This window comes from Corythoichthys intestinalis, unplaced genomic scaffold (genome assembly GCF_030265065.1).
Source record: "Corythoichthys intestinalis isolate RoL2023-P3 unplaced genomic scaffold, ASM3026506v1 HiC_scaffold_23, whole genome shotgun sequence".
NCBI lineage: Eukaryota > Metazoa > Chordata > Actinopteri > Syngnathiformes > Syngnathidae > Corythoichthys > Corythoichthys intestinalis.
Window position 1 is genome coordinate 782,498 of NW_026651592.1, and position 22,826 is coordinate 805,323.

The 22,826-nt window shown below is 37.3% G+C and overlaps 1 protein-coding gene across 7 annotated transcripts in view; it reads left to right on the top strand.

The window, feature by feature from the left end:
• Nucleotides 1-22,826, top strand: part of LOC130911193 (teneurin-4-like) — a 599,534-nt gene that overhangs the window by 560,285 nt on the left and 16,423 nt on the right. For all 7 annotated transcript variants that reach the window (XM_057828990.1, XM_057828991.1, XM_057828993.1 and 4 more), the window contains one exon: nt 14,903-15,045. In XM_057828990.1, the coding sequence (XP_057684973.1) occupies nt 14,903-15,045 (143 nt within the window). The remainder of the gene's footprint in view (nt 1-14,902; nt 15,046-22,826) is intronic.

Sequence of the window (22,826 nt, forward strand, 5' to 3'; positions counted from 1 at the left end):
TCTCATTAAGGCTCTTTGATAGATAACCTTCCTAGCGAACCTAAGTAACTTTTTATCTAAAATGCTCCTAAATTGGCAAACTCTTGACTTAAATCCATCTTTAAATGATGAAATAGTTTTAAAACTTAGAGATATCAAAAGTAGACAGAAGGGAACTTATGCAATAACGGGAGATATTTTTACAACTTTAATGGTTGATTCACAACATTAAATTACTTCCACACATAGCAAAGGTTACTATTTAGTTATCACAATATCCGCAATACCCCTGTGTCTAGTAAAGTTTAGGGTCAAGAATTGTCCCAAAAAAACCTTTAAACTTCACATTGTGTGACCTGTTTTATTTTGGGTTTTTTTGGGGGGGGATGGGGGGATACATGAAAATTGAAAATTATCACCAGTTACTTTGCCAAGTAACTAATTACTCTTACATTAAGGTAACTGAGTTACTAACGCAATTACTTTTTGGGAGAAGTAATTTGTAACTGTAATTAATTACTTTTTTTAAAGTGAGATTAACAACACTGTCACCCAAGCACCTATTTTGACGCTGTAAATCACAAGTCATGGATCAAGCATTGAGATCATTGAGAAACAAAAAGATGGCACAGAATACTCCCCGCTTATCCATCTTTTATTTATAGTGCTTTTCTCACACTTTTGCTTGTTTGCTGAGGGAAATGTGCCGTGCTGATGACAATTGGCGGGCTACGATGCTAATTAACACTTTAAACAGCATGACATTCTACCTGCAAATGTCACTTTGGAGCTGTTAGATGCTGCCCGGGGCTTTTTAATTTAACCTGCTTCATGTGTTCTTGCGTATTTTTTTGTGTCGCAGTGACATACTGAACCACACTAAACGTATGGCTCTGATAGATTTCAATGGCAGTAAATAAACCCATTGGCAAATGTCTTTTCAGGCTGCAAGACTCGGAGAAAAATGACTAAGCTTGAAAAATAAATATGGGTTTTTGTAACAGTCAAGTTCAGCTTTTTGCATTCATCATATTTCTAGATAGATTGTCCAAATATGGTGATTAGGGGTGTGACAAAATATCGAAATGGTGATATATCGTGATACTTTGTATCCCAAAAGGTTATCGATATGCTCCTGCCAAGAACCGAGATATCGTTTTAAAAAGGTGTCACAAAAAAAAAAAAAAAAAAAAAAATGTCTCAGTTAACTACAAAGGCTGCATTGATCGTGCTCGACGCCCAATCATTTACACTGAGAACGTTTGTTCATTCGAAACCAGAGCATTTACAGTTATTCTGTCTGATTTTCAGGGCATTTACAGGTCACTTGCTGTTCGTTTTGGGGCATTTACAGGTCATTTCCTGTTGAGTTTGAGCCACTGCCTATTGATTAGGGTGATTCCCAGGTCACGTCCTTTTTCTGTAAGTCAAAATAAACAGGAAGGGACCCATAAATACCCCAAAATCAAGAGGAAGTAGGGGTGTAACGGTACACAAAAATCTCGGTTCGGTACGTACCTCGGTTTTGAGGTCACAGTTCGGTTCATTTTCGGTACAGTAAAAAAAACAAAATGCAAAATATAAATGTGCTAGTTGTTTATTACACACCTTTGTGCTTTCAACAATAGCCTATACAAAGCTAGAATTCTGCTCAAAAAGTAGCGGGTATTTAAAGATAATCCAACAACAATTTGCCTTTCAGATCGCGCGTATTAGTCAGCTTTCTTTCTGAAAGAAGAAAAAAGAAGGCCTGTGCTAAAGAGAAAAGCAATCCCAATGACAAAGAGTTTAACATGGTAAATGGTGTTATACTTATATAGCACTTTTCCACCTTTCAAGGCGCTCAAAGCACTTTATACTATCTCGCCATCCACCTACTGGTGATGCAGCACCAGGAGCAATGTGGGGTTCAGTGTCTTGCTCAAGGACACTTAGACGAGTTCATTAGGGCGGAGACTTGATCCCACAACCTCTGGGTTGGGGGACAACTACTCTACCACTGAGCCACGCCACCTTACATGTATTTTGCAAATGAAATGCCTCAATAAATCTTTTTTTTTTTTTTCTTATGTACGGTTTTCAAAAGCTTTATTGGTGGATTTTCTCAAGTTAAAGTGCCACACAGAAATTAATCAATTTAATTGTGTAAGCAGGATCTGTGTATTATTCTTATTATTTTATTACATGTGTTGTAGCTCATTTCAATTTATTTTGTTTAAATGGGCTATTATTTATTTTATTATGTGTTTAGATTTTACAAATGTGATATAGTATTCATTTATATTGTATATTTTATGTTGTATTACTTTAGTTCCTATGTGAATATTAGTTCCGACTTGTTTTGTTGTGGTAGTAGGGTTTTGTATTGAACATGGGGCCGTGTTGGTTATTATTATAGCAGAGAAGACAGCAGTAAATCAACAAAGACGAGTCAACTGTGCACCGATCTACCACTCAAGAGATCTGGTGGACTCAAAAAGTTGGTTACGATTTCATATTAGTTTGAAAATCGACCGGATCCACCGTATTTTCACACGAGTGACTTCCGGTCTGCCCGATCCTAGCTACCGGTAGTAGTATTGACACAGGAGTGTCTTATTTCGTCAAATAATAAACTCTGCTGTTCTTTTCGCGTGCGTCTTGTTGAGCCGCTTCTGGGACGCGTCTAACACGCGGCCGCATGCGACTGGTGTGCATTGGCTGATTGACTTTAACGCCCACGTTTCACTGCGTTCACGTGGCGGCCATGTTGTCGTGCCGTTGATGTTTCTGGGTTATACTGTCCTACCGTGTGTGTCCTCATTATAGTAGAGAAGACGGAGTAAATATAATCAACACAAAGACACTGTAACCCGATCGACTCACAACCTCAAAAAGTAAGGGTTACATTACGTCAGAAACCCGTTCGGTACGCCTCCGTTCCGAACCGAGCACTACGTACCGAAATGGTTCAATACAAATACGCGTACCGTTACATCCTTACTATTATTATTATAGGATTATATAAATATTACCGTATTGGCCCCGATATAAGACGGCCCTGATTATAAGACAACCCCCTCTTTTTCAAGCTCAAGTTTGAAAAAAGACTTTTTGAACACCAAATTATTTTTTATACAGAAAATAATTACATTACATCCGAAACAAATGATTATAACAACATATTTGAGAGAAAAAGCATGTTATTTTGCCTCATTCAAATCCTAATAGTTGAACATTTAAAAATGTAAACTAAAGTGAAATCACATTCATAAATGAATGGCTTCTGGTTTTTGAAAAGTGAATAAACCTTGTGGGTATATAAAATAATTAAAATAAAATATAAAATAAAATTTAAAATGTAAATAAATATTGTGATAAAACAACAAAATTAACCATCCGAAGTGAAGTCTAACTGTAACTTTAGTCTTGAAACAAATCTGAATAAGGAAAAACATTGCAATAAGATAATGCAAACTGTTTAAACTTAGAGTAGCTGAGATCTGTCATAACAGAACATCGCTTCAATGATACCTGGCGCCATCTAGTGTCCTAAATGGGGAGAGTAGCTGATGTCTGTCATGACAGAACATCGCTTCAATGATATCTGGCGCCATCTAGCGTCGTGAATGGGTATAATCTCTAGACCACGAATATAAGACGACCCCCTCTTTTTCAGTTATTTCAATGAAAAAAGCACATAAATTATATTCGTGCCAATACAGTTTTATTATATAACTGAACTCATTATATAATGCAAATAAGATTGCTTAAAAGTTGGTGGGGATAATTTGAGCATCCCGAAAAGTTGGTAGTGTTATGTCTGTACCGTCTCTATGCAAAACCACGCCCTTGTATTTAACTTATTCACTGCTATTGACGGTTGCTAGACGTCCAATTCATTTTGACTGGGTGGCGAGAACGAACATTCGCTGTCAGTGGCTCACAGCTGAATTGATTCGGGAAAAAATGCACAAAAGATGATGCAGGGGATTCCTACATAGACTTGTGGTTTGTGTCTTCAAAGAGAACAATGCTGAGCACACCACTGTTTGTTGCTTTTCGGCAAAGAGGCAGCCAGCGCTTTGAAAAGCAGCTGAGAGTAGAAGTGGCAGCACAATGGATTTATTGAAACAGTCGGCAAGTTCACTCATCGTGGCGTTGACTCGCTTGAAGAAAAACGACACAACACTCCACTCTGATACCCTGAATTTCCTCAGCTGTGTCTCACTGGCAAATCGTTTCCATGTTCTTTGTGTTTATTCAAAGCGAGCGTTCCTGATCATAAATAACAAGTCATCTTAGTTCGCCTATGAAAAATTCCGAGGGAAATAAACGTGCTTTTTGCAGGTTTGCTTCACCGCCATTTAGAGCTTAGAATGCTAAGTAGACGTGTTGATGTACGGCTGCGGAGGGTCTGCTTCTGCTGTGATTGATGGTGCTGGCATTTCCATCCATTTCATTAAATTATCAAGCTTCTCTCAGACAAATTCTTATTTGAAAATGAAAAAAATATATATTTAAGTGCTGTCAAAAGCAGGGTAAAAAGTGCAGTTGGAGAACAGTTAAAAAGATTTGAATGTCACCGTAAAGATAGCATACATATTATGGTTTTTCACCCCCATTTAACATAAACATATGGCAATGTCGATGAAGGGGAACCCTTGAGAAGCCCAAAAAAACTTCACACAGAAAATTGTCGAGTAATTTTGTTGTTTGGCCCTCTTTTCGAAAACCGAGATAAAAACGGGTGGTTTCGTCCTTCTACTTCTTTTCATCATTCAACCTTCAACTTTAAGTTCCTACCTGCCATCACAGTATAGCAAAGACGTAGGTTTGCATCGGGACGTTTGGGACAAAACACTACCAACTTTTCAGGATGCTCAAATTGTCCGTACCAACTTTGAAGCAACCTTATTTGCGTTATGTAATGACTTAAGTTATATAGGTTATTTATAAGATGTCCCGATCGATCGGCATCCGGTCCGATCACGTCATTTTCATAGTATCGGAATCGGCGAAAAAATATCGGACATGCCTTTTTTTAATATATATATATTTTTTGATTAAATCGTTTTCTAATTGTATTTAACGTTACAGACATAATATGTTACACTCATCCAGAGTCTTTAGTTTAGGCTTAAGGTAGGGTTATCAAATGTATCCCGTTAACGGCGGATATTCATTTTTAAAGAAATTTATCGCGTTAAAATATTTAACGCAATTAACGCATGCGCTGCACGACCCACTCACGCATTGTCGCGTTCAATCTGTAATGGCGCCGTTTTACATATATATAGAGCTAAAAGGCAGCGTAAAATGAGTAGAGTGAATTTTGGCAGCCTTTGGAGCCTTTTTTAATTGGCTAAAGACTTACAATCCCTCTCCCTACAATTAGAAATATCGTGGGAAGCAATGTGGGGAATAAAGGTAGTAATTGATCTTTTTCTTAACACCCTATGTTATTTCCCAACGCAGAGAAGATATATCAATCGGTACCAGTACGCACAGTCATGGTTGCACTTCCCATCATGCATTTGGCCAGAAGAGTTAAATGGCTACAGTATCATTTACTGAAAGCTCAACAAATACACTAGATGGCAATATTTAGTCACAATATACAAAGTCACATTTATCCTTTAAAAATTACAAGTCTTTCTATCCGTGGATCCCTCTCACAGAAAGAATGTTAATAATGTAAATGCCATTTTGAGGATTTCTTGTCATAATAAACAAATACAGTACTTATGTACTGTATGTTGAATGTATATATTCGTCCGAGTTTTAGTCATTTTTTTCTTAATGCATTGCCAAAATGTATATGATCGGGAAAAATTATCGGGAATGATTGGAATTAAATCAGGAGGGGGAAAAAGCAATCGGATTGGGAAATATCGGGATCGGCAGATACTCAAACTAAAACAATCGGGATCGGATCGGGAGCAAAAAAAACATGATCGGAACAACCCTAGTTATTTATATTGTCTTCCCATATGTTTTAGTTGTTGTAATTGACCCTACCATTATTAGGTGAATTATTTTTATTATGTTTAGATTTACATGTACATCTTTTCACTTGCTGAATGTGCTGGTCCATTTTTTCCTCTTAAACGCACATTTGATTGGCTGATGATTTAACCCTCACACACACCCACATTAGATATTAGATATATGAGAAGTTTGTTTTTTTTTCAGTCTGCAGCAGCCACTGTTAGAAATGTAAAAAGACATCATTATTTTGGAAGTGGGGAACACACCATTAATTTTGCTACTTTAGGTCTAACCTGCATCAATGTTAGCATAACATTCAACTATGTGAACTAACCTGCAAAACTCAAGTAGGAAGCTGCTCCGAGAGAAGTGTCCTTCTCTTTGCTCGCTACCTCGACTCCCTCTCCTTAGGTAGCGTCTCACTCGGCAATTCATTAAAAATGTTCACATTACATCCGTCCCTCGTGACATCAAAATGGCTCCTGGGATACAGTGGAGCAAATATGTATTTAGTCAACTACTAATTGTGCAAGTTCTCCCACTTGAAAATATTAGAGAGGCCTGTAATTGTCAATATGGGTTAACCTCAACCATGAGAGACAGAATGTGGGGGGGGGGGGGGGGGGGGGGCAGAAAATCACATTGTTTGATTTTTAAAGAATTTATTTGCAAATCATAGTGGAAAATAAGTATTTGGTCAATACCAGAAGTTCATCTCACTACTTTGTTTTGTACCCTTTATTGGCAATAACAGAGGCCAAACGTTTTCTGTAACTCTTCACAAGCTTTTCACACACGGTTGCTGGTATTTTGGCCCATTCCTCTAGAGCAGTGATGTTTTGGAGCTGTCGTTGGGCAACGCGGACTTTCAACTCCCTCCGCAGATTTTATATGGGGTTGTGATCTGGAGACTGGCTAAGCCACTCCAGGACCTTGAAATGCTTCTTACGAAGCCACTCCTTTGTTGCCCTGGCTGTGTGTTTGGGATCATTGTCATGCTGAAAAGACCCAGCCACGTCTCATCTTCAATGCCCTTGCTGACGGAAGGAGATTTTCACTCAAAGTCTCTCGATACATAGCCCCATTCATTCTTTCCTTTACGCAGATCAGTCGTCCTGGTCCCTTTGCAGAAAAACAGCCCCAAAGCATGATGTTTCCACCCCCATGCTTCACAGTGGGTATGGTGTTCTTCGGATGCAATTCAGTATTCTTTCTCCTCCAAACACGAAAACCTGTCTTTCTACCAAAAAGTTCTATTTTGGTTTCATCTGACCATAACACATTCTCCCAGTCCTCTTCTGGATCATCAAAATGCTCTCGAGCGAACCGCAGACAGGTCTGGACGTGTACTTTCTTCAGCAGCAATGTGATTTTCTGTTTCTTTTTTTTTTTCCACATTCTGTCTCATGGTTGAGGTTTAACCATATTGACAATTACAGGCCTCTCTAAGCTTTTCAAGTACGAGTACCTGCACAACTGGTGGTTGACTAAATACTTATTTGCCCCACTGTATGGAGTTTCTCGTGGTGCTTTCAGCTTTAAAAAAGGACAAACAATGATGGAAATATGGACAGAAACACATGGTCCATGCAACGTTTTAATGTTTATTCATGAGGGTAATAAAACTATAAAAGTCAAGATTACCTCCCGTTTTACTTGGTCGATTGACTTCAAGTAAAAACTGTAGTGGACTTGAACTTTCGCACTTTCAAATGAGACCAACCAGCGGGACGTGGGTGAAGTAATTACAGCGTGACGAGGCTTCAAAGATGATATGCGGAAATGTGTCGCCGCCGACACGTCCGGTGTTAAAGAGTTAATATATTTAGTCTTTAAAACCACTTGGAAATGTCAGAAATGTTCATAATTCAAGAATAAATATTGTTCAAAACATTATTTGAATGCACATTTTTGTTGATTTGAGAGGGAAATTATCTAATTTTAGATGTACGGATTTAATAAGAACAAATAGTAATATTTACTTCATGTAAATGGAATAATCTGACGCATTAATCAGTCAAAACAAGATTGGGAAAATTTTCACTAGATTTAAGAAAAATTGATTAACCTTTTATTGCCAAATGTATCACATTTGATACACCTAAAATGTCATGATTTTGAGAGTAATTCAGAATTTTGACATTTCTTTTTGAAAAACAAAATGATGGATGCAAGTCAACACACGCATCGGCAGGTTCCATGAGAAAAGAAAAAAAAAGGGATTTAGGTAGGGTTATATAGTGGGGCAAATACGTATTTAGTCAACCACTAATTGTGCAAGTTCTCCCACTTGAAAATATTAGAGAGGCCTGTAATTGTCAACCTAGTTAAACCTCAACCATGAGAGACGGAATAAGGAAAAAAAAAAAAAAAAAAACAGAAAATCACATTGTTTGAATTTTAAAGAATTTATTTGCAAATCATGGTGGAAAATAAGTATTTGGTCAATACCAAAAGTTCATCTCAATACTTTGATATGTACCCTTTGTTGGCAATAACGGAGGCCAAATGTTTTCTGTAAATCTTCACAAGCTTTTCACACACTGCTGCTGGTATTTTGGCCCATTCCTCTATGCAGATCTCCTCTAGAGCAGTGATGTTTTGGGGCTGTCGTTGGGCAACATGGACTTTCAACTCCCTCCGCAGATTTTCTATGGGGTTGAGACGTGGAGACTGGCTAGGCCACTCCAGGACCTTGAAATGCTTCTTACGAAGCTACTCCTTTGTTGTCCTGGCTGTGTGTTTGGGATCATTGTCATGCTGAAAGACCCAGCCACGTCTCATCTACAATGTCCTTGCTGATGGAAGGAGAATTTTACTCAAAATCTCTCGATACATGGCCCCATTCATTCTTTCCTTTACACAGATCAGTCGTCCTGGTCCCTTTGAAGAAAAACAGCCCCAAAGCATGATATTCCCACCCTCATGCTTCACAGTGGGTATGGTGCAATTCAGTATTGTTTTTCTTTCAAACAAGAGAACCTGTGTTTCTACCAGAAAGTTCTATTTTGGTTTCATTTGACCATAACACATTCTCCCAGTCCTCTTCTGGATCATCCAAATGCTCTCTAGCGAACCGCAGACGTGTACTTTCTTCAGCAGGGGGACACGTCTGGCAGTGCAGGATTTAAGTCCCTGGCGGTGCATTGTGTAACTGATACTAGCCTTTGTCACTCTGGTCCCCCTGTGTGGTTCTGGGATTTTTGCTCCCCGTTCTTGTTATCTTTTTGACGCCACGGGGTGGGGAGGGAGTTGACCAACCATCGTGTTGCACAACGACAGCCCCAAAACATCACTGATCTAGAGAAGATCTGCATGGAGGAATGGGCCAAAATACCAGCAACAGTGTGTGAAAAGGTTATGAAAAGTTACAGAAAATGTTTGGCCTCCGTTATTGCCAACAAAGGGTACATAACAAAGTATTGAGATGAATTTTTGGTATAGACCAAATACTTTTTTTCCACCATGATTTGCAAGTAAATTCTTTAAAAATCAAACAGTGTGATTTTCTGTTTTATTTTTTTCCACATTCTGTCTCTCATGGTTGAGGTTTGCCCATGTTGACAATTACAGGCCTCTCTGATATTTTCAAGTGGGAGAACTTGCACAATTAGTGGTTGACTAAATACTTATTTGCCCCACTGTAGCTATTAGAGCGCTTATTACAAATATTCTTTTTGAAATAAGTTTCATTAGGACCTTATTTTTCAAATTTTGGGATTCTCTGATAATTGCTTCAGGTTTCAGGTCTTTAAGGGTTAAGATGTTATAAATTTGCAGTGTAAGTACCGTCAAAAAACAAGTAATTTTGTGAATAACAGATTTAAAACAATTTTAAGATGGACATAGTGACTTAAAATGATGAAAATCCATCTGAGACACGCTTTTAGCTCGTTGAATATTTCCGTCATCGTTAACGAAAAGAACAATGTTGTAAAGTTTATTAGTGTGGTTTTTTTGTCCAAAAATGACTGTATATTTAGATGAAAAAAGTACTGTGCGAGCAACATTGACTGCTTACTTGAAACACATTATCACAGCCAACTCTCCCAGTTCAGATTGACTGGACAACTTTTGTCATCATAGCCAATGAGTTAAAAACGAGTACTTTGTTAGTTGGTACTGTAAAGGTATTTGTTCCAATTTGTGCTCAACCTCCACTCTACAGAACTCATGCTATGTTTTCCGTAAATGGCGGCACATGACAGTTGCACCTCAAAATACGCGACGGGGTGTCTGCTGCTATTTGAGGAGTCCCATTATGGTGCCAACCCCAGATGCCTCTCTCATATCTCATTAGAATGCAGAATATTCCCCAAGTCTCAGCTGCTCCCAAATAACAACATATTATAATTATCGACGCAACAGACTAGCTCAGGCGTCGTTTGCCTTCGGCAAAGCCCCTCGCCCCCCACTGAGCGGCACCTGTGAGAGTGAGTCAATCCAGACGTCTGGAGGACACAGCTTGTCTGCTTTTGTAAACAAATGCACCGCCAGACCAAGACCAAAAGCGTAAGCGAGTTTAAAGATGACATTTTGTGCATTTTATTCACTTTTCAAAACTGTTCCCAGGTGTGAATAACACGCTTTCATCAAAACATTTTCAAGGACGGTGAATCCCGAACACGGTGCTGTGAGAATTCATTACGCCTGCCGAGGGAAATGATCAAATTTCACCTAATTGGTCTGAAGATTATTATGTATTTACAACAAATAGTTCATCCTTTTTCATCTATGCCAGTAATGTATAGTGACACATGATTACACGCATACTTTGTAGAGCCAAATTAACCTACCTTTAATGCCTTTTCCAGATTTATGTATTAACTTTAATTGGTGAGATAGTAAGATAAAAATGCGTGATATTTTTTTCAGTACTAGTAAACAAAAAAGTCATGAATGACTTAAATCAAGGCTGTCCAAACTTTTTGCAAGGGGGGGGGCAGATTTGGTGTGGTAAAAATGTGGGGGGCCGACCTTAGCTGACGTCCTTTACGTAGAACAATATATTGAAGCAAATTTTTAGCAAGGCATTCCATTTGTCTCATTTGCTTTATTTTTTTTTTTTTTCAAGGGTTAACAGTGTCGCAACTAGCCTTTGTGGCGTTCTCTTTCGACTCTCAGGCTCTTGCGAAATACTGGCGCAATAAAATTAAACTAGCTTCAAGTTGCTTCAATTTCTCGCTACGCATCTTCCCTGTAATCTTGTCATACATGTCAGCGTGTCTTGTTTGGTAATATCACCTCTCATTGAACTCTTTAAAAACAGCAACTGTCTCTTTGCAAATGAGGCGACACAGTTCTTGCGTATGTTAGTGAAGAAATAGTCCAATTTCCACCGATCCTTGAATCGTCAGCCGTCGCAGTCAACTTTCTTTTTTTTTTTGTCGATTGTCGCCACTTTAGAAAATCGGGAGTAAAGGGTCACACGGGGTAATTTTGCTGAGAGTGCTGCTGCCTTTTAGTGGGTAAATGAGGAGCAGCATTTAGTGTGCTACTTCATATGCTGGTAGCAGTACTGCTGACCAATTTATTAAGTGTGCGGGCCAGACGTTATTGATTTTATGACAGAGGCTGGGGGCCGGATGAAATTTGACCAAGGGTCGCATTTGGCCCCCGGGCCGGACTTTGGACATGTCTGACTTAAATTAATTGATAAACTGTGACAATTAATCAAGATGAACTCATTTACTGTCATTGGCCACAATAGCTACAGTGGTATGAATCTCGCATTTTTGCATAAAATCTAGGGCTGTCAAAATTATAGCGTTAACGGGCAGTAATTAATTTTTTAAATTATTCACGTTAAAATATTTGACGCAATTAACGCACATGCCCCGCTCAAACAGACTAAAATAACAGTACAGTGTAATGTCCGCTTGTTACTTGTTTTTTGGTGTTTGGCGCCCTCTGCTGGCGTTTGGGTCCAACTGATTTTATGGGTTAGTACCGTGAGTGAGTATGGTGTAATTATTGACATCAACAATGGCGAGCTACTAGTTTATTTTTTGATTGAAAATTTAACAAATTTTAATAAAACGAAAACATTTAGAGGGGTTTTAGGTAACACTTCATAATAACTATCCGTTTTACTAGTTAATAGATCATTAGTAAACTGTTGATAAATGATTTATTGTTGATTTGTGAAGTATTTGTTAACAGTTTGTTAAGCATTTACAGGGTGTTCCAATATGGTTGACCCCATTCTAAATGCCCATGCTAGTTGATGGATCTTAATAAAACTATATACAATTTATGTTGAAGGTCAGAAGTTTTATTGGTTAAATATAGAAAGAAAAGTACGAATATTTGTTGGTTCTATGGCAGATTTTCATAAATGTGCAACATGAGCGCTGCCTGCAAAATGCCATACCGAAATGGCTTTTCTTTTGAAGGGATCTGAAGGCATTTCTTAACCAGAAAAGATAGAAATGCCAAACGTTACACACAAAAACTTGAAACGTTTCTACACAAACTGTGTATTAGGTTAAGAACACCCTGTAAATGCTTAACAAACTGTTAACAAATACTTCACAAATCAACAATAAATCATTTATCAACAGTTTACTAATGATCTATTAACTAGTAAAACGGATAGTTATTACAAAGTGTTACTGGGTTTTAATATAAAATTTCTATAACTTGTACTAACATTTATCTTTTAAGAACTACAAGTCTTTCTATCCATGGATCGCTTTAAGAGAATGTTAATCATGTTAATGCCATCTTGTTGATTTATTGTTGTAATAAACAAAATACAGTGCTTACAGTGGGGAGAACAAGTATTTGATATCAAATACTTGTTCTCCCCACTGTATGTACCGTATGTTGAATGTATATATCCGTCTTGTGTCTTATCTTTCCATTCCAACAATAATTTACAGAAAAATATGGCATATTTTAGAGATGGTTTGAATTGCGATTAACTACGATTAATTAATTTTTAAGCTGTAATTAACTTGATTAAAAAATTTTAATCGTTTGACAGCCCTAATAAAATCACCATCAAATGTGATCTGATCGTTATCAAAATCACACAGATGTAAAAACAGTGTCTGCTTTAACTAAAACCACCCAAACATTTATAGATTTTCATATGGCGGAAGACACTCAGATGACTTGAAGTTCCGCTCTGAGACCCCCAATTTGGCCAAATTTCAAAATTGTCCTTTATACATGTGTGATACATCATTGGAAAGCTTAAAATCTCAATTTTCCGGGGGAAGAAACATTTTGAACAGGAGGGCTTTTTTTTTTTTTTTTTTTTTTTTTTTTTTTTTTAACAAAAGTTTTTTAAACAGCAAAACCCTAACTGGAGGTGAGAGCACGCAAGAGCAGAATTACAGATGCCATGACTTTAACGAGATAATATCGCGTACTTACCTTGTTTCGATCCAAAAACTCTATGTAGCATGTATCACTGAGTGTCAAGACACAGCTGTGAATGGCCACAGCCGGATTTTATGGGTGAAACATTGTAATTTAACAAGGGATGCAATGCCGAAATCGCAGACATCAAGGAGTGTTGGAGATTTTCTTTTTCATATATTTACCCTTTTAAAAGTTTTTTTTTTTTCTCTTTGTTTGGATTGATTATTTGTCATCTAACATATCGGAGAAATTTTAAGTGATAGATATGAGGTAGATATCCGTGACTTTTTTACAGACGCCATTTTTTTCATGGTGTCATAATTTGTTTAAAAGTTTAAAATTTGTGAGTGAATAATTTTAAGTCTTTGTTTTTTTTAAACGAATTATGAGACATCAATTAATGATTCTAAAGCTAAACACGACCGACATTTGAAAAATAAATATAATTAATTACCTTCGTTTTATGGCTGGGTTGAAACAAAAGCGGTTGCGCGGTGTCTGTGAACAGGGGTTTTCAGGGTAAAACGGACAAACTAAAAATAGTTTGGGGGCTTCATGCGCCATGAATCTGCTATGGCAGCATATGGACATATTGTCCGATCAAACACAACAGTTGTTTTGGCTTAAAATACAGCAGTTTCTTTTAAAGAGGAGTGCAAGAGCATAAACTGCCTTTTCAGTCTTGTCTGTGTTTTCCGCCATATATTAATGAAGATGGCATTCAAACACGGATGAGAAAGGGGAGAAAATAAGTGAAACCTCTGTCTTTTTCCAGTGCTAATCTGAATAAATACATTGAACACAAGAAAAAAAAAAAATTTTTTTTTTTTTTTTTTTTTTTTTTTTTTTTGGGGTGGGGGGCACTACTTGGCGGTTTTTCCCTTATCGCGACGGGTTCTGGTCCCGATTAACCGTGAAAAACGAAGGATCATTGTATTATCACCACGTTGGTGATTTCCATGTAGACGCTACAACATGTGCTCGTCTGTCAATGATTTTAATCTTTTTTTTTTTTTTTTTAAGAAAACTTGAATTTTACAGACGAAATCATTGAGTAAACGTTGACTAAAATAAGACGAAATCAGTCTGAGTTTTCGTCAGCAAAAACTAGACGTAGACAAACACATTTTGAAATGACTAAAGTATGACTAAAAGTAGTAAGTATTTTGTCAAAAGCAGTGAGACTAAGACGAAAATTAAAAGGTCTGCCAAAAACAACACTGCTTCTCACCTTGTTTTGATTACGTCATCACAAGGGGACTTTTGTTCTTCACACTTTTCGGCGGTAAACTTTCGCTCGTTTTACCTAAAACCGAAAACGCAATTTTAGCTATTTTCGGCAGAATTTTCAGTCACATCTCGAGATTAATCGCATTCATTTATCAATAAATTGTGATGATTATCTGAGATTAAATCATTGGCAGATTGTTTGATTGCTGACTGGCCCTCCCAGTTCAAACGGATCGGACATCTATCGCTGCCAATGAATGAAAATGACTTATTCCAAGAAAAAATGTCTTGATTCATATTTTTTAATCTTCACCAATTTTTAAAAATTCTGTCGTCTTTGGTATTTTTGCAGACGTCCACAGTTGGCTGGTGACCTTCGGCTTCCAGCTGTACAACGTCATCCCCGGCTACCGCAAGCCAAACACGGACACGGTGGAGCCGTCCTACGAACTGCTCCGAACGCAGATCAAGACCCAGGAGTGGGACAGCACCAAGGTGAGAGCTTCCCGTCCTGACATCATTAGCCAGAAAGACACGCTCCGTCGACACAATCCCAGAGGAAGCGCCAACTATCGGGTCCCGCCGACATGGCCCGCTGAGCCGAGCCCCGGCCTCTTGTCCTCATCTCGGGGAACGGGGGTCAAGCTAAACAGCCCTTGTAATTGTCCTGCCATTAGGGAAATTCACTCTCCATTCCCTCCACCACCGCCCATTGATTTCATCTCAAGTCTTACACCCTCAGTCAAGGTCTGCGAATTAGCAGACATGCTCCGATTCCCGCGCTTTTCACCGGGCCTTAAAAGTCGCCCCCGCCCCCTACCCCCATCAGCTGAATTATTGAGGAGGCCACTCTTGTCGCTAGGGCTTCGGTTACAGCGAGACGAGCGAATGCCGCCCGTCAGCTTGGTGTCGGCAGACACTCTGGCTGCCACCTTAACTCGGTGTCATCCATTAGTGAGCGGTGATCTGATGGCATGGCCGCATTTCGCGGAGAAAAGTCAGCAAGTATTCGAAATCAAAACTGTCGTGTATGTTGGCTGTTAGCCACTATAAATCGTAACTTGGACTTCCACAAACAATTATTTTGATAGTCGACTAATCGCCAATTGTTTTTCCATTAGTTGACTAATTATCTCATTTCATAATTAGCTTTTTTTCCTTTTGTGTTATATTTGAAAAATAAATACAATTTGCAAAATAAATAAACCGGCACATGTCTATGCACAAAGATATAAACCCACCGACACAACCAAGGGCATAATAGGGCCCTGCCCCCCTACCCCCAACACACGGAGCCCTGATCTCAACATGATGCAGTCAATCTGGAATTAAGAGACAGACATAACTAAAATATCAATATGCAAAGAAAAAATGTGCTCTCTCTCTGCTTCTCTGATGAGTATAGACTCTGTGTGTTTTTCGTTTTTTTTAAATGGCACATTATAGCGCGCGATCACGTGAGCGCTCACGAGGGAACGGAGTTGGCGGACCGCAGCCGTGCGTAGCCGGTATGATTTTTTCCTGGTTTTGACCTACTGCGTGGCACGCACTCAACATTGAGCCGGATCGGAAATGGAACGATCATGCATCTGGTGTATTTGGGCCCTAAGGTTCTTCACACTATTTTGTGGTAAACTTTTGGTCTTCGAAACCAAAACCGATAATGCATTTGTAGCGGCCGACAGTTTTCGGCGCAGAATTTTCGGTCACATCTCCAATTTTTACATTGAACCAGATGTTATTTAATTATTTGACCGATTATATTATTTTCTCAGATTTTGGCACGAGATTAATTAAGATGTGATTAGACATGTCATGAAAACCCAAAATGAGCAATTGCAGACTGGAATGAGATCAAATTGAGAATAATTTGTGATTTGCAAAATATAGGGGTTGCTTGGCAGGATCAGTAAAAGAGGCAGCTTTGAGGCATGTTTAAGAAATAAAACACTTTCCTCATCCATATCTTTCACTGAGACATTACTGAGATTGTGACTCTAAGTAAGGAGATAAAATTGAGGCACATTTGAGATCAACACAAGTACTCATAGTTGTCTCTTGGTGAGATCTTGGAAGAAGACAGCTGTGAGACTTTATTGAGAAATCGTGCTAGTAGAACTTTTCTCAAGACCTTCTCATGCAATGCTTTTCATTGTGACGTAATTTGTTTAAAAGTTTAAAATATGCGAGTGAATATTTTATTTTATTTTTTTAACTAAATATTAGAGATCAATTATTGATTCTAAGCTAAAAATGACACACATTTTGAATAATAAATTTGCCGTAATTTCCCGACTATAAGGCACACCTCAAATTTACTTGTAAAATCTAAGGAAAATTATTGTACCCGTGTATAACGAGCACCCTAGTTTTAACACCAATAAATAGAAGAATACAAGAAAACAGAGCTCGTGTACAGATACAGAAATATCATTTTACTGACTGATGAAACACAGCACAAGCATAGCACATTACCGTAAACTAACAATATGTACGGTAATAATATAATCTGATAACTTCTTGAATTTACCAGAATCCAGGAGAAAACAAAACAAATGTGACTTTTCTTTTAAAGGCTGCTGTATAACTTGCTCGTTTCATCATGATGAATAAATTAGGGCTGTCAAACGATTAAAATTTTTAATCGAGTTAATTACAGCTTAAAAATTAATTAATCGTAATTAATCGCAATTAATCGCAATTCAAACCATCTATAAAATATGCCATATTTTTCTGTAAATTATATATATATTCTGTAAAATAATTTGTTGGAATGGAAAGATAAGACACAAGATGGATATATACAATCAAAAAAAGGTACATAAGGACTGTAGTGGGCATTTCACTCTACTGTCATTTAAATCTGTCTATGCTGTCCTCACTCCGAAGCGTCTACTTTTTCCAAAGCTAGACAGCTAGTGAACGACGCCTTAATAATCAGACTTCTTCCTTTTTCATCTGATTTATTAATAAAATGGCCTCAAACCACTGTCCTCTTTAGACCGTAGTGAAACTACAAAAAAAAGTACACAAGCATTGCATTAGCAACAACGTTAGCTTAGCACGCTATACAGGTTCACTAAACATAAACAAAAAGCGTCTCATACAAAAATATAACATTTTGCTTACTAACATAATATGTACATTCTTTACAACAACCATACTTACGGAAAAATCTTGTCCAAGGATCATATGAGCACAACATTACAGCGTAGGCGTCAGCCCGAGACGTCGTGCAGCCATATTGAACTGGCAAGAAAGCAATAAACCATGTCCCAAAGCGACCACAAGAGTTCGCTGTTAGACAGCACAAAAAAACCTTGCTGTAACCAAAAGGCAGAATACTGTCTGAGCGGGACATGTGCGTTAATTGCGTCAAATATTTTAACGTGATTAATTTAAAAAATTAATTACCGCACGTTAATGCGATAATTTTGACAGCCCTAGAATAAATGTTTCCTCCATGGATTGATACGGTAAAATGAAAGTGAGAGCGTAAGTCGGAAATCCGAGAGAGCTCATTGCTGTCGACACGACAGTAACAATAGGAACTATTGTTATTTGGGTTCGAGTTTCCCGAGGGACAGATATAGTTGACGGACACACACAGGAAGTCTGTGTTGTTACGTTTGTTATGGTCCGAGTTGCGGAGCTGCAATAAACGTTGACTCAAATGAGTTCAAGAAACTAATTTCTGTGCTTTATGAAGAGTGAAAAAAGCAGAATTTAACACAGACGAAATCATTAGAGTGAAGTATTACCGAAACAAAATGGTGACATCACGTACCGTAATGGTCGGCAACGGATCGCCGCATATGTTTCTTCAACACAACATGGCCGTGTCAATTTAAAAAAAAAAACTGTTTATATATATATATATTAGGGCTGTCAAAATTAACGCGTTAACGCGCGGTAATTAATTTTTTAAATTAATCACGTTAAAATATTTGACGCAATTAACACACATGTCCCGCTCAGACAGTATTCTGCCTTTTGACAAGTTTTACAGCAAGGCTTTTTGTGCTAACAGCGAACTCTTGTGGTCGCTTTGCGACATGGTTGATTGTTTTTCTCCTTTCATTCAATATGGCTGCACGACGTCTCTGTTGTGCTTGTATGATCCTTGGACAAGATTTGTCCGTAAGTATGGGTGCTGTAAAGAATGTACATATTATGTTAATAAGCGAAATGTTATATTTTTTGTATGAGACGCTTTTTGTTTATGTTTAGTTAACCTGTATAGCGTGCTAAGCTAACGTTGTTGCTAATGCAATGCTTGTGTACTTTTTTTTTTTGTAGTTTTAAAGGGGACAATGGTTTGAGGCCAATTTATTAATAAATCAGATGAAAAAGGAAGAAGTCTGATTATTAAGGCGTCGTTCACTAGCTGTCTAGCGTTGGAAAAAGTAGACGCTTCGGAGTGAGGACAGCATAGACAGATTTAAATGACAGTAGAGTGAAATGCCCACTACAGTCCTTCTGTACCGTATGTTGAATGTATATATATATATCCGTCTTGTGTCTTATCTTTCCATTCCAACAATTTATTTTACAGAATATATATATATAATTCACAGACAAATATGGCATATTTTATAGATGGTTTGAATTGCGATTAATTGCGATTAATTACGATTAATTAATTTTTGAGCTGTAATTAACTCGATTAAAATTTTTAATCGTTTGACAGCCCTAATATATATATATATATATATATATATATATATATATATATATATATATATATATATATATATATATATATATATATATATTTCTGTCTCCATCCATGTACCCATGTATAATGCGCACCATGATTTTACAAGTTGATTTTGGGGGGGAAAAAGTGCGCGTTATGTTCGGGAAATTACGGTAATTACTTACCTTCTTTTTATGGCTAGGTTGAAACAAAAGCGGTTGCGCGACGTCTGTAAACGGGGGTTCTCAGGGTAAAACGGAAAAATTAAAAATAGTTCGGGGGCTTCATGCGCCATGAATCTGCTATGGCAGCATATAGACATATTGTTCTATCAAACACAACAGTTCTTTTGGCTTAAAAGACAGCAGTTTCTTTTAAAGAGGAGTGCCAGAGTAGAAACTGCTTTTTCAGCCTTGTCTGAGTTTTCCACCATATGATACTGCTGCCTTCTTGTGTATGGAGTCACAGGAGTGCCAAAATTAAAAATAAATGAATAAATAAATAAATGAATGAATAAATAAATATAAAGAGAAATAAATATATAAATGTATAAATAAATAAATGAATAGGTAAATAAATGAACGAATAAATAAATATAAAGAGAAAAAAATGTAAATAAATAAAAATATAACGGTATACTTTGTCATTGACATTTACTTTTGGTCATTAACAACCGCAAACGGAAAAAACAATGACAATATTTTTCATTGAATTTTACGTTCTGTTATTGAACACCACAAACGGAAAAAACAATGACAATTGTATTTTTTGCCTTTGCCTTTTCTGTTTGGCTTTCACATTGTCATTGTCATTTGTCGATCGCCTTTCCTTTTCGGGCATGTAAATGGCAAATGCGCAGAGAAACGGTCTGTCAATCAAATGATGTTGGGCAGGGCTTTCCAACCAGGAATAGTACTCGATAACTGATTATTCCTAGTTTACCTGAAAGAAAGTGAGGTCGGTTATCGAGTTGCACATGCGGTTTTTATGGATAGGATAGACTGGATAGATATGGATATGGATAGACTTTTTACGTGATAGATTCAACGATAGAAATACATTTTTCTAGACCAGTAAAAAATTATATTATAAAATATATTATTCGACACACATGCCAGACCATTCAAAGAATAATTATTTTCTATGTCCGAATCTTCCCGTTTATAATCATGACGACATTGGAGGAAGTGGCGTAGTGCAGTCACACAAAACAGCCGCGGTCGCGCTTTGGTACCACTAGTTGAAAATTGCTTATGAACGGCCCTTCGAGTTGTATTTTCTACTGAAGAACTGGGATTTTATCATGATACCAGAGTTTCAAAATGTTGTAACATGGGAAGGCAGCATCAGTTTACTTTTTTTTTTTTTTTTAGCATAGTACAAACTAAGGAAGTCTATAACACTGACGTAAATAATAATGACGTACTGACGTAATAATGCAGCAAACTTTGACCCTGGAGAATGGTGTATACAGTATGTACAATGAACATTTACAGTGTTATTTATGTATTTGTATGTATTTATGTATCAGGAAAGACAGTTAGTACGATGTAGCTTAAGTTTAGATTTCCAATGTGGGCAATCTCACTTGTGTGCACATCCAACAAAGATGGCAGACTCATTTTCTTTTCTTGCTCGTTGTGTGAACCTCACCCAAGGTGCCAATCTACAAAGCGGCAAAGGCAACAGAGGAAATGGCTTTTTGAATCCAAAGACATTTGCATTTCAAATATTTCCAGGGGAGATATGTCAGAGAAAGTCGTGGTTGTAGATTAGACGGAATAAATAAAAAACGCCCCCCCCATCCCGTAGCTCCTTTAATTCAAAGGTGTCGCGAGTCTTTTCTCACCACATCAGAAGTTGTTATTCTAATCAACATTTTGAAAAGAAAAACGGGGATTTTGATTCCTAGGCAATAACTCATACCACGCGATTGATTGTCGAGATGTGAATGTTTTGCAGCACTTTTCCAAATTGACAGCTCTAAATTAATAACTTGAACTGTGGGCGTGTCACTTATGTTTGACATCATCGGATTCTTAACGCATTGGCTGCCATTGACGAAGATAGATGTCCAATCCATTTGAAGTGGCAGTGATCATTAGCTGTCAACCTTTCCGGTCAAAATGGATTGGATGTTTAGTACAGTCAATGGCATCCAATGAGTAAATTACTTTATAGATCATGAAGTTATGACACACAAAACTACCACAAATAAAACAAAAACAAATTAGATTGATCACAATAATTCATCGATAGATTTGGCCCGATTGAGATTAATTACAGAAACATTTTTAAAAATATCTACTCATGACACTGAAAGATAACATAAGTAAAACAAGAAAAATAGATTAATCAAATTAATTCATCAATAAATTTGTCACGATTAATCGAGATTAATTACTTAGAAATGTGTGACAAAATATATATATTCATAACACCGAAAAAAAAAGAAGTGTAACAACAACAATAGATAATAATAATTATTCGATAAATTGATGCGATTAATCGAGATTAATTACAGAAAAATGTTGGATCAAATCTTTTTTTTTTATATACAGTGGTACCTCTACATACGAATTTAATTCGTTCCAGGAGCTTGTTTGTAAGTCGAAATGGTCGTATGTCGAGCAGGATTTTCCCATAGGAATACATTATAATTCCATTAATTCGTTCCAAAGCCTAAAAACATACACTAAATTCTTAATAAATACTGCTGGCACTGTTACAAATGGCAATTAAACATAGAAAAACAAATAAGTTATAAATAAATAATTCAGAATAATATAATAATAAGAAGAATAATTAATAATTATTCCTGTAAATAATGTAACGAATCGGATTCTAATATGGCGGACACTTTTTACTGTCCCTGAACGCACCGCGAAGCTGACGTCTAAGTGAGATAGGTCGGTGCGGTAGAGATAATACTTTCGTTTTCTTGAGAGCAGTCAACTGCTTAAGACAATGGGCGTTTTGTGTTGGATAAGTTCTTAAATAAATGATAAAAACGTGACGAAGCTGGCGATTTCCTTGGCAATGTTACCACAATAATAATTGTCACCTTAACTTATAAATAGTGGCGAACGGTGGTCGGAAGAGAACCATGGAGCTGTATTGTTGAGCCAGTTCAGGGACGCGCACCCCAAGCTCATATTTTTCTATAACTTGCATCTTCATTTCAAAGGTAAGCATCACTTTTTTCCTTGTTTCTCCAACTGTATCAACTTTTTTTGAAAACTGTTGATTTCTCACACAAGAAAATCCACCGTGCGTTCGTTTGCAGTGCTGTCATGTCGTCGTATTTCGAGCATGTCGTCGGATGTAGAAACAAATGGCGAGTCAAATTTTACGTCGGATGTCGAAAAGATCGTGTGTCGAAGCGATCGTATGTCGAGGTACCACTGTATATATCTATTCATGACACTAAAAAATAATATAAGTTAAAGAAGAAAAATAGATTAATCGAATGAATTCATCAATAACTGTGTCACGATTGAGATAAATTACAGAAAGATGTGTGATTATATCAGTTTTTAGAAATGTACTCATGACACTGAAAAAAACAAGTATAGCA